This window comes from Artemia sp. Qi Xiang Cuo, chromosome 20 (assembly GCF_049724085.1).
Source record: "Artemia sp. Qi Xiang Cuo chromosome 20, ASM4972408v1, whole genome shotgun sequence".
Classification (NCBI taxonomy): domain Eukaryota; kingdom Metazoa; phylum Arthropoda; class Branchiopoda; order Anostraca; family Artemiidae; genus Artemia; species Artemia sp. Qi Xiang Cuo.
In genome coordinates this window covers 19,346,843-19,359,839 of record NC_142813.1, presented here as the reverse complement: position 1 = coordinate 19,359,839, position 12,997 = coordinate 19,346,843, and the positions used below count along the sequence as shown (strand labels likewise).

The window sequence follows — 12,997 nt, the reverse complement described above, 5'->3', positions numbered from 1 at the left end:
GGATGCTTAAATCATCAGCATAATCCAAGTTAAGGAGACTTTTTCCTCCCCATTTGATTCCGTGGTCTCCCATTGCCTTTTTTTGTGCTCCTTAAAACAAAATCCATCAAAATAATCCATATAAAGGGGGATAGAAGACAACCCTGCTTAACTCCTGATTTAATACAAAACCAGCTGCTAACCTCATTTCCTACCTTAACCGTAGGTAGGAATTTCCTCCCTCTTCTGTATATATTCATATACAGTATATAAAGAAAGCATAAATAAATCAATGTTATTATTAGAGTCAAAAACAGTAGGCAGGATAATAAAAACTACCAGAGGTAGGTTAAAGATTTACTACTGTCTACTCAAAAATAAAGAATTGTTGCATTAACTATCATTTTATTTATTGCAAAAAAAGTGAAAGCTATATTTACAGAATAACTCCCCTATGAGGGAACCCCCCCCCCCCCCCATATTAATAACGATCGTATTTTTAAATTTGGAAAATTCTCCCTGCGGAAAATTCCTCCTCCACAGTAAATCCCCAACGGAAAATTATCCCTGGTTAAATACATCCCAACTATTTTCGTTCATCGAGGAATCGAGTTGATGAATCGAAAATAAAATGATGCACTGAATCCATATGTACAAACAACGACTTTCTCAAATCATGCTTTCCACAATAGAGTTGATCCCAGACTGGATAAAGTACTTCTTTACCCTTCATTAATATGAATTACCTAATACATTTCTTTGTGATTACACATGTAAAGAGTCGGAAAAAGATACATGAATGCAATTGATTTTATATTAAAAATCGTCCTCGAGGGATTCCCAACGACAATTCCCCCTGGAATTTTTTCCATAAGTAAAATAACAATAGTATATTTAAACTTGAAAAGAGTTAGGTTGAGTCTGAGGGACAAAGGGGGCACTTGCCCCAGGCACAGAAATTTCAGGGGCGTAAAATTTAAAGTAAATAATCCAACGTTTATAATCCTTTTGTAACTTTTGAAATTTATTTAGATAAATTAGAGAGCACAGTTGGCAAACTGTTTTTAAAATAAAGCCTGAAAATGTTTGAGATACAGAAGAGGGGGGGGATTAATCAAGAGTGGGCCCAGGGCAAAAGAAACCAAAACCGCTACTGGGTTGACTGCCAAATTAACGGAACTGTTGAATACTAAATTTAGAGAATTTATTGAAAAAAGAAATTTTATAATTTCGGTAGTTTGGCAAAATCCATGATTAATTAACCCGTAAATTAAATATCCAGAAAATGTATATACTATGACCAGAAGAGACTGTTAATTATTTGTGTTAAGGACGGCAAATAGAATCTGAAAGGCCAGTTTATAGATTCATAAAATATTCTGAAAAACCCTAGAGAGATTTTTGCTATTGGAAAAGCATATAAGCGCGAACGATTTTTAAGGCCTATTCAAGGCCTTCTCCGGCCACGCTATTGATTAGCACTAAAGCCGTTATTTTGCTCAGTATTATGCTAAGATCTTATATATTTCAATAAAAAACGATTTTAAGGGAAATCTTAGGACTAAGATCTTACTTCTTATGCAATTTTTACGTAATCATCATTCAGCTATGATCAGCGGTCTAACAACAATGATGAGTATATCATCAAAATTCTCTCATCATCGTTCTATTTGGCAGAAAAATAGCCTTCTTTGCACTTTTTGCTACCATCAGTGAGCTGTAAGATCTTAGAACAATGACGAACTAAATGCAGAAAGATGAGAGATCTTAGAAGTAAGACCTTAGTGCTATAGAACGTGGTTTATGTAAGCGCGAAAGATTTTAAATTTAAAAGCTTGTTTTTGCTTGACTTCTGCTGAAATTGTGGAAGTAAGAATAATGTAAGTGAAATTTTCCATCAGTCACTTAGAATTTAGACAAACTTTTTCTACAAGTTTTATAACTATTTAATTTTACTAGATTGCAGCCTTGCTGCAACCATGCTTGGCTTTGAAGGTGCAAATTCACTTACATATTCTTTTAGTATAGATCAGTTTCATTAACCTTTCACCAAAACTAATTCTAGAAATACAACTTAAGCCTATAAGTAAAACATCCTTTGGTGAGCAATTAAATTTTTGATTATTAATAAAATTAACACTCTAACAAATCATGTTTTCAATAAGGTTTTAATCTTTTCTTACCTTTTCTTTACATTATCAGATCAACAGGTTTTACTTGGGATAAGACTTGGTACCTCAGGCCACGCTAACATGAGTCAGCTCATGCTTATGAGATTCTGGGTACCACAGATGAAACATGAATCCTTTTCACTTTAAATATGGTAATTGCGGTAATAAATATGGTAATTGCCAGAAATTGAAGTTATGTTTTTATTCTTCAGCAAAAGAAAAACGTGATCAACGATTTTTATCAATAATTAGCATAATCTCCGTTTTAAATACGATAAGTAAAATCACTGCACGAGTCGGTAAAACTGCTGCATTTACCGACCAAAATTGAGATTTTGGTAACATGTCATGCCACTATTTTCATGCGTTTTAGTTAACCAAATGGAAAATTGTGGAACCTTCTATAAAATCAAATCAGGAGTTGGTAAAACTGCTGGGTTTACCCACTATGTTCGATATATCTGTAAATGAGATGTCAGCAATTCCGTGGTCTTTATTCAACCAACCAAATTTTTTTGGCGAAGTCAGAAAAATCTTGCCACTTCGTTCCACGATTTTACCAACTCATTTTTTCACCGACTGCGTGAAACATTGGGAAGAAGTATCCCTCCTCCCTCCAATACGTGACGACCCTGAATCATAGTTTTCAAAAGAAAAAAATAATGAAATTTTCATTTTGTTTAAAGGCACTTGCTAAAGTTACCTCCGGTCTTATCTCAGAGAACTACTATTTGATGCTGTGTTCATACACATACCTCTTAAGCTTTCGAAAATAAAAATAAAATATTCCAGCTTTTGGGCAAAAACTCTCCTCTCCTTGGACAGAGCTAATTTAAAACTTAACTACATTCAGCAGTGTACCATGATGACATCAAAGCAGCAAAAGCATATATATATATATATATATATATATATATATATATATATATATATATATATATATATATATATATATATATATATATATATATATATATATATATATATATATATATATATATATATATATATATATATATATATATATATATATATATATATATATATATATATATATATATATATATATATATATATATATATATATATATATATATATATATATATATATATATATATATATATATATATATATATATATATATATATATATATATATATATATATATATATGTATATATATATATATATATATATATATATATATATATATATATATATATATATATATATATATATATATATATATATATATATATATATATATATATATTTCAGTTTTTTTTATGTTCTAATGTTGATGTTTACTTTTCTGTGAACAAGCTCGTTTTATCAATTTCTCTAACAAATTCCACTAATATTACTTTGCATCTTGTTTTAAAATAGATTCAAATCATATCAGGTATGCCGTCATACTTAATGTAAAATACATTTGCTGAAAGCATCTCAGTGTGTACAGATCAAATTTTTCATTGCTTACTTCCCAGTAGAATGGCATCCAAGAATGCAAATAATATTGTTGCTACTCATTGCCACGTGAGAATTGGCTAAAGCTTCAATACTATCCAGATATCTGTAAAAGGAGAAAGTATCTTCTATGCCTCTAGATGACAATCCAACTTTTGTGTCAATGACAATGACCAACAGATCCAGGTCAACACCTAAAAGATTAGATATAGGTCTCATCAGACAAAACTAAAAATTAGCACTACAGCAAAATTATCTTACTCACTTGAAAAAAAAACTCTGGAGAAATTGTATAGAAATTTTTTGCTATATGTAATGTCTGATGAATTGGTTACAGGGTTTGTGTTGAATATACCATGAAACAAAAATGCAGAAGTGTAAATGAAGAAAGGAATCTTTGAGTCTACAGCCAGTAGAAAAGAAAAGAGAGCAACCATTCAAATATTACACCTGTGTCCAACAATGCCTCAGAAGGGCTGAGAAAAAAATAATCTAAACCATAAGAACTTGAAAAAGAAAAGGAAAAATGAAAAAATAAGGATATAGAAAAGAAAGTCAAAGAAAAATACAAACCAATGTATATATATGCAACAACTTACAAATTTATCAAACTTTCAGTTTAGAGACAATTGGCAGTATATTTGTCAAAGTTTTGCTTATTTTGCTAGTTGAAACATAAAAAAAACCTCAATTTATCATGAAACACTCTTTCCATGTATATTAATCACTACCATGCAATTGTGTCCCAACTCCACTAATGGCGTAGATAATTTCGGAGTCATCAGTTTTACTACTGATAACGGTCACTGCATGTTTGACCGAAATATCATCTATTTTTTGTGAAATTTTACCACTGTTTGTAAAGCACAGGTTATTAAAAGCATTTTACCCCGATTTCAATTTTTATTTATCCCCTAATGGCTGGATGTAGCCCAAGGCTAGATATAAAACCTTGCTGATTTATTTTTTGCTTCTTTTTTTCATTGGTATTATGAACCATCTCCAGGTAAGAAAGAAGCACAAAAATAAAAGAAAGGCAACAATAATTCAAACCAACAAAATAAGGACAGTGTTGCATATAGCCAATGACTACATCCTTACAACATAATGCTACAAATTCCTTGCAACCTCAGCTATGCTTATATTGAATTTACAATATTTGAAATATATTTTGTGCCCAGCAAAGTGCAAAAGATATTCTTGCTTCTAGAGAGTTTAGGGAATAGTAGTCTTGGTCTCAATTTTGGTAATTTCAGTTTACTTGATTAATTATTCATTTTAATTTCTGTTCAGTTTAGGACACACCTATTCATATATATTATTCATTTTAATGTATATTTCTTATGGATTTTATTTATTATCTTAATATAATTCATGTTTGTTTTAACCTTAATTTATTATACTACTACTATTAGTACAACTCACCGCAGCACCAAACCACCTGGGGCCAACCCAGCTATGCATGCTCAAAGCCTCCCTCTTTACACCCTCCCAGGAAGATCCAATTCCCCTTCTTAAATTTTTTCTTGTGATATCCTCCCAACCCAGCCGGGGATGACCTATTTTTCAAATGACCCTAGACGGTTGGCTGACAAGGACAATCCTTGGCAATTTGCCATCCTTCATCTACAGAACGTGTCTTAACCATCTCAACCTTTCTCTTATTATCCCTTTAGAAAGCGGGAGTGAACCACATTTTTTGTACAGCTTACTGTTAGACATATGGTCAGTCAGTCAGGTACCCAAAACAATCCGTAGGAAATTTCTCTGGAAAACTTCTAGCAAATCCTCCTCCATTTTTCGGAGCGTTCAAGCTTCAGAAACTTTATTTGACCATTGTCATCACTGTAGCTTCCAATATTCTAATCCTGGTTTGCAGACTTATCTTTCTATTCTCCCAAACTTTTTTCAACTGTGAAAAAACACCCTGGGCCTTGGCTGTTTTACTTTTAACATTTCCACTACATTTACCATCTTTACTAATAATACTACCTAGTTAAGTGAAGCTGCCCCTAGACCGATCTTCACTGTCCAGACCTATACCGAACATCATATTTTCACCTTCACTTATTCCTAGTCTTGGTGTCTTCTTAAAAATAATTTTCAAACCTATTCTTGCACCCTGAACTCGCAAAACCTCTAAAAGTGTAATTCAAGTTGCTAAGATTTCCATCTGGGATGCTTATATCATCAGTATAATCTAAATCGAGGACAGTTTTACTCCCCCATCTGGTTCTGTGCTCTCCCATTGCCTTTGGTGGGCTTTTTAGGACAAAGTCCATGAAACTATCCATACAAATGGGGATAGAATGTAACCTTGCTTAACTCCTGATTCAATACGATATCAGCTACTAAGCTCATTTCCTACCTTAATTGCAACAATGTTTTTCTTGTACATAGCACTAATCACTTTAACGTGTTTATCTGGTATATCATACAAGGATAGGGGCCGTTGCTAAAGCTCTTCCATCAGCAGAAACAAAGACTTGCTCATAGGGGCAATTGAATCTAGCCAAAATAAACATGCCAATATTATTCCACAACCAATTTTTTTTAATAAATTGCAAAATAAATAAAATAATACCAAAACGTTTTGTTTCAAGTATCACAAAAACACACATAATAAGGCTAACCACGCAAAAAACTAAATGTGCTACATTTAAACCACGTGTTGAAAGATGAGTTATTCCAGAGATCTCAAACTGTAAAAGAAATAAATCTTTTTTAAAATGTGCTTTTCAGTTTTCTTAATACCTATAATTTCAATCAATTTACGACTGTTGCTGATTAGGCAGACAATTACAGATTTTGCATTTCTGGAATTGTTTAAAATGTGAGTTTTATTTATTTATTTGTCTTTTTTCTCTTTTTCTTGTTGGGTTGCTGTTTTTTTAACGATTTAAATTATTTTTTTCCCTCTTTTTTTATTCCCCATTGATAAAGGCTCTCGGATAAGGAGATAAAAAATTCAGAAATTTTTTAAAAAGTTTTTTGTTGGGTTTTGTAATTAGTACATTTTGTTCACTGCTTGATAAATTAAAGCCGTTTTTTCTCTTAAATTTTAAATATTTCACTTTATAGACAAAAAAAGGAATTTACAATAGTATCATTTAGTATGTTTGAAAAGAGCATTGAAAGGTGTGTCGATTAATATTTTCATCTTTTAGCTAATGACTGAATATAAACTTCCCTAAATTTACTGGTTTACCTACCCAACACAAAACTTGTTCAGTTCATGAAAATTCAGCCTCCTGGAGAGAGGGGAGGGGTGGAAATTGACACTTGAAAACACCAACCTATGGCCAAATTTTTCGTATGGTTACTTATAAGACAGGAATCAGATAGAAAAGAAAACCCGATTAATACTTCGCTCTCTACCGCTAAAGTTCGAATTTTGTTCGAATCACAAATCTTTGAATCACAAAAGCCGTTAATTAGAATAGATAGCTCTTTTGAAAGCACTAGAAAAAAATTGCTAGCGAGGTATTGACTAGGGGGCGACATCCCTCATTAACGTAATAATTTCTGTTCGTTTTAAGTTTTAATGTTGCTCCTTACTTTCCGTTGAAAAAAAATTGTTTTTTCTATATTTAATTTATGAACGTTTTTTAAATCATGCAGGGAAATCCATGCACCTTCATAGAAATGTCCCGTTCCGAGCCCCCCCCCCCACCAGAAAAAGTCCCTCCTGAAAACGTCTGTATACTTCCCAATCAGTAGATTGTTAAGTTATATTTTGCTGATGGCCGGGTCCTTGGCGTCTTTTCACGGCACATGTCAAGGCTATCCCCTAGGGCGCCCTTGAGGTTGAATGAATTATATCAAGGCCATCTCCTAGGGCATTTCCTAGGCCATTTCCTAAGATGCACGCTAAAGATTTTCTGATTATTTCAGAAATATTTGACTGGTGTAGTCTTGATGTCCCTAAGGCACTCTTGTGAACTCTTGCATAACTGATTTCTCTGGTTTTGAGCGTTAGTTGCGTAATGACATAGACCAAAGGCGCTCTTGAGTCACTACTTCTATGGAAGCTCTATGTGACGGGTGTTCCACACTACTTAAGACCTCACTCTGCACACTAAAGTACTTTAGTACTTTTAAAAAAAAGCTCCTTTTCGTTTAAATTAAATGATCCTTGGGTTTCAGGAGTAGTTCTTAAAGAATTGGGACTAAATTCAAACTTTAGCGTCAAGAGCGACGTGTTGAGGAGGTAAAAGCTTGAAACCTCTACAGTAGGGTTCTCTGATAAACTCAATCTAATAGTGTGACTTTCATTAAGATTCTTTGACTTTAAGGGGGTGATTCCCTCCTTTTTCGAAAATCAGGCATATACTTCGAGGCTCGTAACCTTTGATGGGTAAGACTAAACTTAATAAAACTTATATATTTGGAATCAGCATTACATGCCAGTTCTTTTGATATAACTACAAAATCAATTAAAAATGAATGAGGTGGGAAAAAAAACCTTTAGAAGTCTTGCTACTTTGGATCTTCGAAGCCAGAGACACATGAGATATCAAATGTTCAATGATATTAATAACATAACCCTATCTCAAGCGAATGTTTTGATTGCGTAATGGTCTAAGAGGTTCACTAAGCATTTGCTGTTGATTCCAGAAATATTAGTAGTATGGTGTTAACGTGTTTGACGGCCCTCACAGGGCATTACTTTCACGACACACAAAAAGCATTACTTTAACGACACACATAGAGCATTACTTTAACGAGACACATAGAGCATTACTTTAACAAATTATCATTACTTCCTATCCTCTGTCTTTTTTTTGGGGGGGGGGGGTTAGCAATTTTGGTTGGAACAATTCGATGCTAATAAATTTTTCTTAGAAATATATATTGACAGAAACCCTGGCACAGCACCTTATGAATTAACAATTAAATGAAATCAGTAGCAATCTATAAATAAGTCCGACCGTGCCCACTGAAATCATGAATTATTTGTCTGGTGTAGGAATCGAACGTGAGGTCTTAGATTCTAAGCAAATATATTCTAAGCAATAGGTCTCATGAATTTACTATGCCATTGAATTACATGTGATTGTATATCATGTATCATCTTTAGTTTTAAGAAACTCCCCTCCCTACTAGTTGTTATTGAACCTTTTATTTCAATTCGTGAAATATTTTTAACCTGGATCTTCAGGGGACAGTAAAGAGCAATATCAAAACTAAAAAGTGCATAAACTATGCCTTTGAATGGTTTCCGAGATAAGCCCTTGAGGCGAATCTTACGTATTTTTGATTCCGAACATTTTAATTTAATTTTTTTTAACTGAAATTTTTTCAAAATTTTTCACTTATTAAAATTATTCTCAAAGGAAAAAAATTCGAAGTTTAAAAAAAAACGACACAAATAAAAAAACGTCACAAAGCAAAAAAACAACGTCGCAAAGAAAAGAAAAATGTCTCCAAGCAAAACAGCAACTTCTCGAAGGAAAAGAAAACGTCGCAAAGAACAAAAACGTCTCGAAGAAAAAAACGTCTCAAAGTAAAAAATTTCACGAATAAAAAGAACAACGTCGCAAAGAAAAAAAACATTTCCAAGCTAAAAACAACTTCTCAAAGAAAAAAACCCTTTTAGGTTAAGAAAACACCGTCTCGAAGAAAAGTTTTTTTGAACTGAAGTTTTTTCTATTTTTGTTTTCATGTCTTAAAACGATTCAAATGAAACCCAAAAAAAGCCACAAAAAAAATTACATAGAAAAAAAAAAATCGCAAATAAAACAAAAACGTCTCCAAGAAAAAAGCAACACCTTGAAGGAAAAAAACGTCGCAAAGAAAAAACGTCTCGAAGTAAAATACGTCTCAAAGCAAACAAAAACGTCGCGAAAAAACGTCGCAAAGAAAACAAAACGTCTCCAAGCTAAAAACAAAGTCTCGAAGAAAAAAAGCCCTTTTTAGTTTAAAAAAACGTCACGAAGAATTATTCAATTCAGACATACAAAGAGACAAAGACAGACACTGGGACAAGCCAACACCCACCCAGCCACAAAGGCACAGAGATTGAGAAATAGACAAAAACGTTTACAGGCACTGGGACAAGCAAACACCCACAAAGACACAAAGGATGAGGAGTGAGAGAGACAAAAACATATACAAATACACAATTCAGACATACAAACAGACAAAGACAGACACTGAGAGAAGCAAAATCTACCAAGAAATAGAGGCACGGAAAGTGAGAGAGACAAAAACGCACAAAAACACATAAATTCATACATGCAAACCAACAAAGACAGGCAATGGGACAAAAAAATACCCGCCCAAACACACAGGCAGACATTGAAAGACAAAAACACATACAAATACATAGATCCAGACATACAAACAGACAAAGATAGGCACTGGGACAAGCAAGCATCCGCCCAGACACAATGGCACAAAGAATGAGAGAGACAAAAACGCCGACAAACATATAAGTTCAGACATGCAAACCGACAAAGACAGACCCTGGGACATGCAAACACCCACCCAGACACATAGGCAAAGAGTGAGAGAGACAAAAAACACACATATATATATATATATATATATATATATATATATATATATATATATATATATATATATATATATATATATATATATATATATATATATATATATATATATATATATATATATATATATATATATATATATATATATATATATATTCAAACATACAAACAAACAAAGACGGGTAATAGGACAAGCAAACACCCGCCCAGACACACAAGCATAGAGCTAGAGAAAAAAAAACACATACAAATACACAATTCAGACATACAAACAGAAAAAGACATACACTGGGATACGCAAGCATCCATCCAGAAACACAGGCACAGAGAGTGAGAGAGACAAAAACGCTTACAAACACATAAATTAAGACATAGAAACCGACAAAGACAGGTACTGGGACAGGCAAACACCCGCCCACACTCACAGGCAAAGAGAGTGAGAGAGACAAAAACACATACAAATAAACAGATTCAGACATACAAACCGACAAAGACAGGCACTGGGACACGCAAAAACCCACTCAGACACACAGGCACAGAGAGTGAGAGAGACAAAAACGCATACAAACAAATATATTCAGACATGCAAACCAACAAAGACAGGGACTAGGACAAGCAAACACCCACTTAGACACACTGGCAAAGAGATTGAGAGAGACAAAACATATACAAACACATAGGTTCAGTCATAGAAAGAGACAAAGACAGACACTGGGTCAAGTAAACGCCAACCCCGACACACAGGCACAGAAAGTGAGAGAGTCAAAAACACATACAAACATACAGATTCAGACATAAAAACAGACAAAGACAAGACACTGGGACAAGCAAATACCCGTCAAGACACACAGGCACTGAGAGCGAGAGAGACAAAAAGGCATACAAACACATAAAGTAAGACATGCAAACCGACAAAGACAGGTACAGGCACTGGAACAAGCAAACATCAGCCCAGACACACAGGCTTAGAGAGTCAGAGAGACAAAAACACATAAAAATACACAATTCAGACATAAAAACAGACAAAGACACACACAGGTACAAGCAGATACGTGCTCAAACACACAGACACAGGACACACAGACACAGGACTACCCGTCTAGACACACAGGCACTGAAAGTGAGAGAGACTAAAAGGCATACAGACAAATAAATTAAGACATGCAAACCGACAAAGACAGGCACAGGCATTGGAACAAGCAAACAATAGCCCAGACACAGGCTTGGAGAGTGAGAGAGACAAAAACACATACAAATACGCAATTCAGACATTCAAACAGACAAAACCAAACACTGATACAAGCAGACACCCGCTCAGACACACAGGCACAGGGAGTGAGAGAGAAAAAACACATAAAACCATATAAATTAGGACATGCAAACTGACAAAGATAGGCACTGGGAAAAGCAACAACCACCCTGACACATATGCAAAGAGACTGAGAGAGACCAAAAACATATAAAAACACATATATTCAGGCATAGAAAGAGACAAAGACAGACACTGGGACAAGCAAACAACCGCTCAGGCACACAGGCACAGAGAGTGAGAGAGACTTTAACACACACAAATATACATATCTCTCTGTCAAATATACAATCTCTAAACCTGTGCAACTGGGCCGGTGTTTGCTTGTTCCAGTGTCTGTGACTGTCTTTGTTGGTTTACATATATGAATTTATGTGTTTGTATGCGTTTTTGTCACTCTTACTCTCTGTCCCTGTGTGTATGGACGGGTGTTTGTTTGTCCCAGTGCCTGTCTTTGTCTGTTTGTATGTCTGAATCTATGTATTTGTGTGCATTTTTGTCCCTCTTACTCTCTCTGCCTGTGTGTCTGGAGGCGGGTATTTGCCTGTCCCAGTGTCTTTCTTTGTCTGTTTGTATGTCTGAATCTGTGTGTTTTTAAGTATTTTTGTCTCTCTCACTCTCTGTGCCTGTGTGTCTAGGCGGGTGTTTGCTTGTCCCAGCGTCGGTCTTTGTCAGTTTGCTTGTCTGAATCTACATGTTTGTATGCATTTTTTCTCTCTCACTCCCTGTGCCTGTGTGTCTGAGCGGGTGTCTGCTTGTACCAGTGTTTGGTTTTGTCTGTTTGAATGTCTGAATTGCGTATTTGTATGTGTTTTTGTCTCTCACTCTCCAAGCCTGTGTCTGGGCCGGTGTCTGCTTGTTCCAATGCCTGTGCCTGTCTTTTGTCAGTTTGCATTTCTTAATTTATTTGTCTGTATGCCTTTTTGTCTCTCTCGCTTTCAGTGCCTGTGTGTCTAGACAGGTATTTGCTTGTCCCAGTGTCTGTCTTTGTCGGTTTGCATGTCTTATGTTGTATGTGTTTTGGCTCTCTCACTCTCAGTGCCTGTGTGTCTGGGTGAGCGTTTACTTGTCCCAGTATCTGTCTTTGTCTCCTTCTATTATTGCATCAATGTGTTTGTATATGTTTTCGTCTCTCTCACTCTTTGCCTGTGTGTCTAGGCGGGTGTTTGCTTGTCCCAGGGTTTGTCTTTGTCGTTTGCATGTCTGAATTTTTATGTTTGTATCCGTTTTTGTCTCTCTCACTCTTTGTGCCAGTGTGTCTGGCTGGGTGTTTGCTTGCCCCAGTGTCTGTCTTTGTCTCTTTCTATACCTGAATCTATGGGTTTGTATACTTTTTTGTCTAGCTCACTCTCTAAATCGGTTTGTCTGGGCGGGTGTTTGCTTGTCCCAGTGCCTGTCTTTGTCTGCTTGTATGTCTGAATCTATGTATTTGTATGTGTTTGTATCTCTTAATCTCTTTGCCTGTGTGTTTGGGCAGGTATTTGTTGGTCCCAATGCCTGTCTTTGTTGGTTGGCATGTCTGAATGTGTGTGTTTGTATGCGTTTTTGTCTCT

General features: G+C 34.8%; 1 protein-coding gene across 2 annotated transcripts in view; it reads right to left on the bottom strand.

Annotated features, from left to right (window-relative positions):
- LOC148939973 (general transcription factor IIH subunit 3-like) overlaps nucleotides 1-12,997 on the bottom strand; it is a 48,986-nt gene that overhangs the window by 18,828 nt on the left and 17,161 nt on the right. For both annotated transcript variants that reach the window (XM_089106495.1, XM_089106496.1), the window contains exon 2: nucleotides 3,631-3,811. In XM_089106495.1, the coding sequence (XP_088962621.1) occupies nucleotides 3,631-3,811 (181 nt within the window). The remainder of the gene's footprint in view (nucleotides 1-3,630; nucleotides 3,812-12,997) is intronic.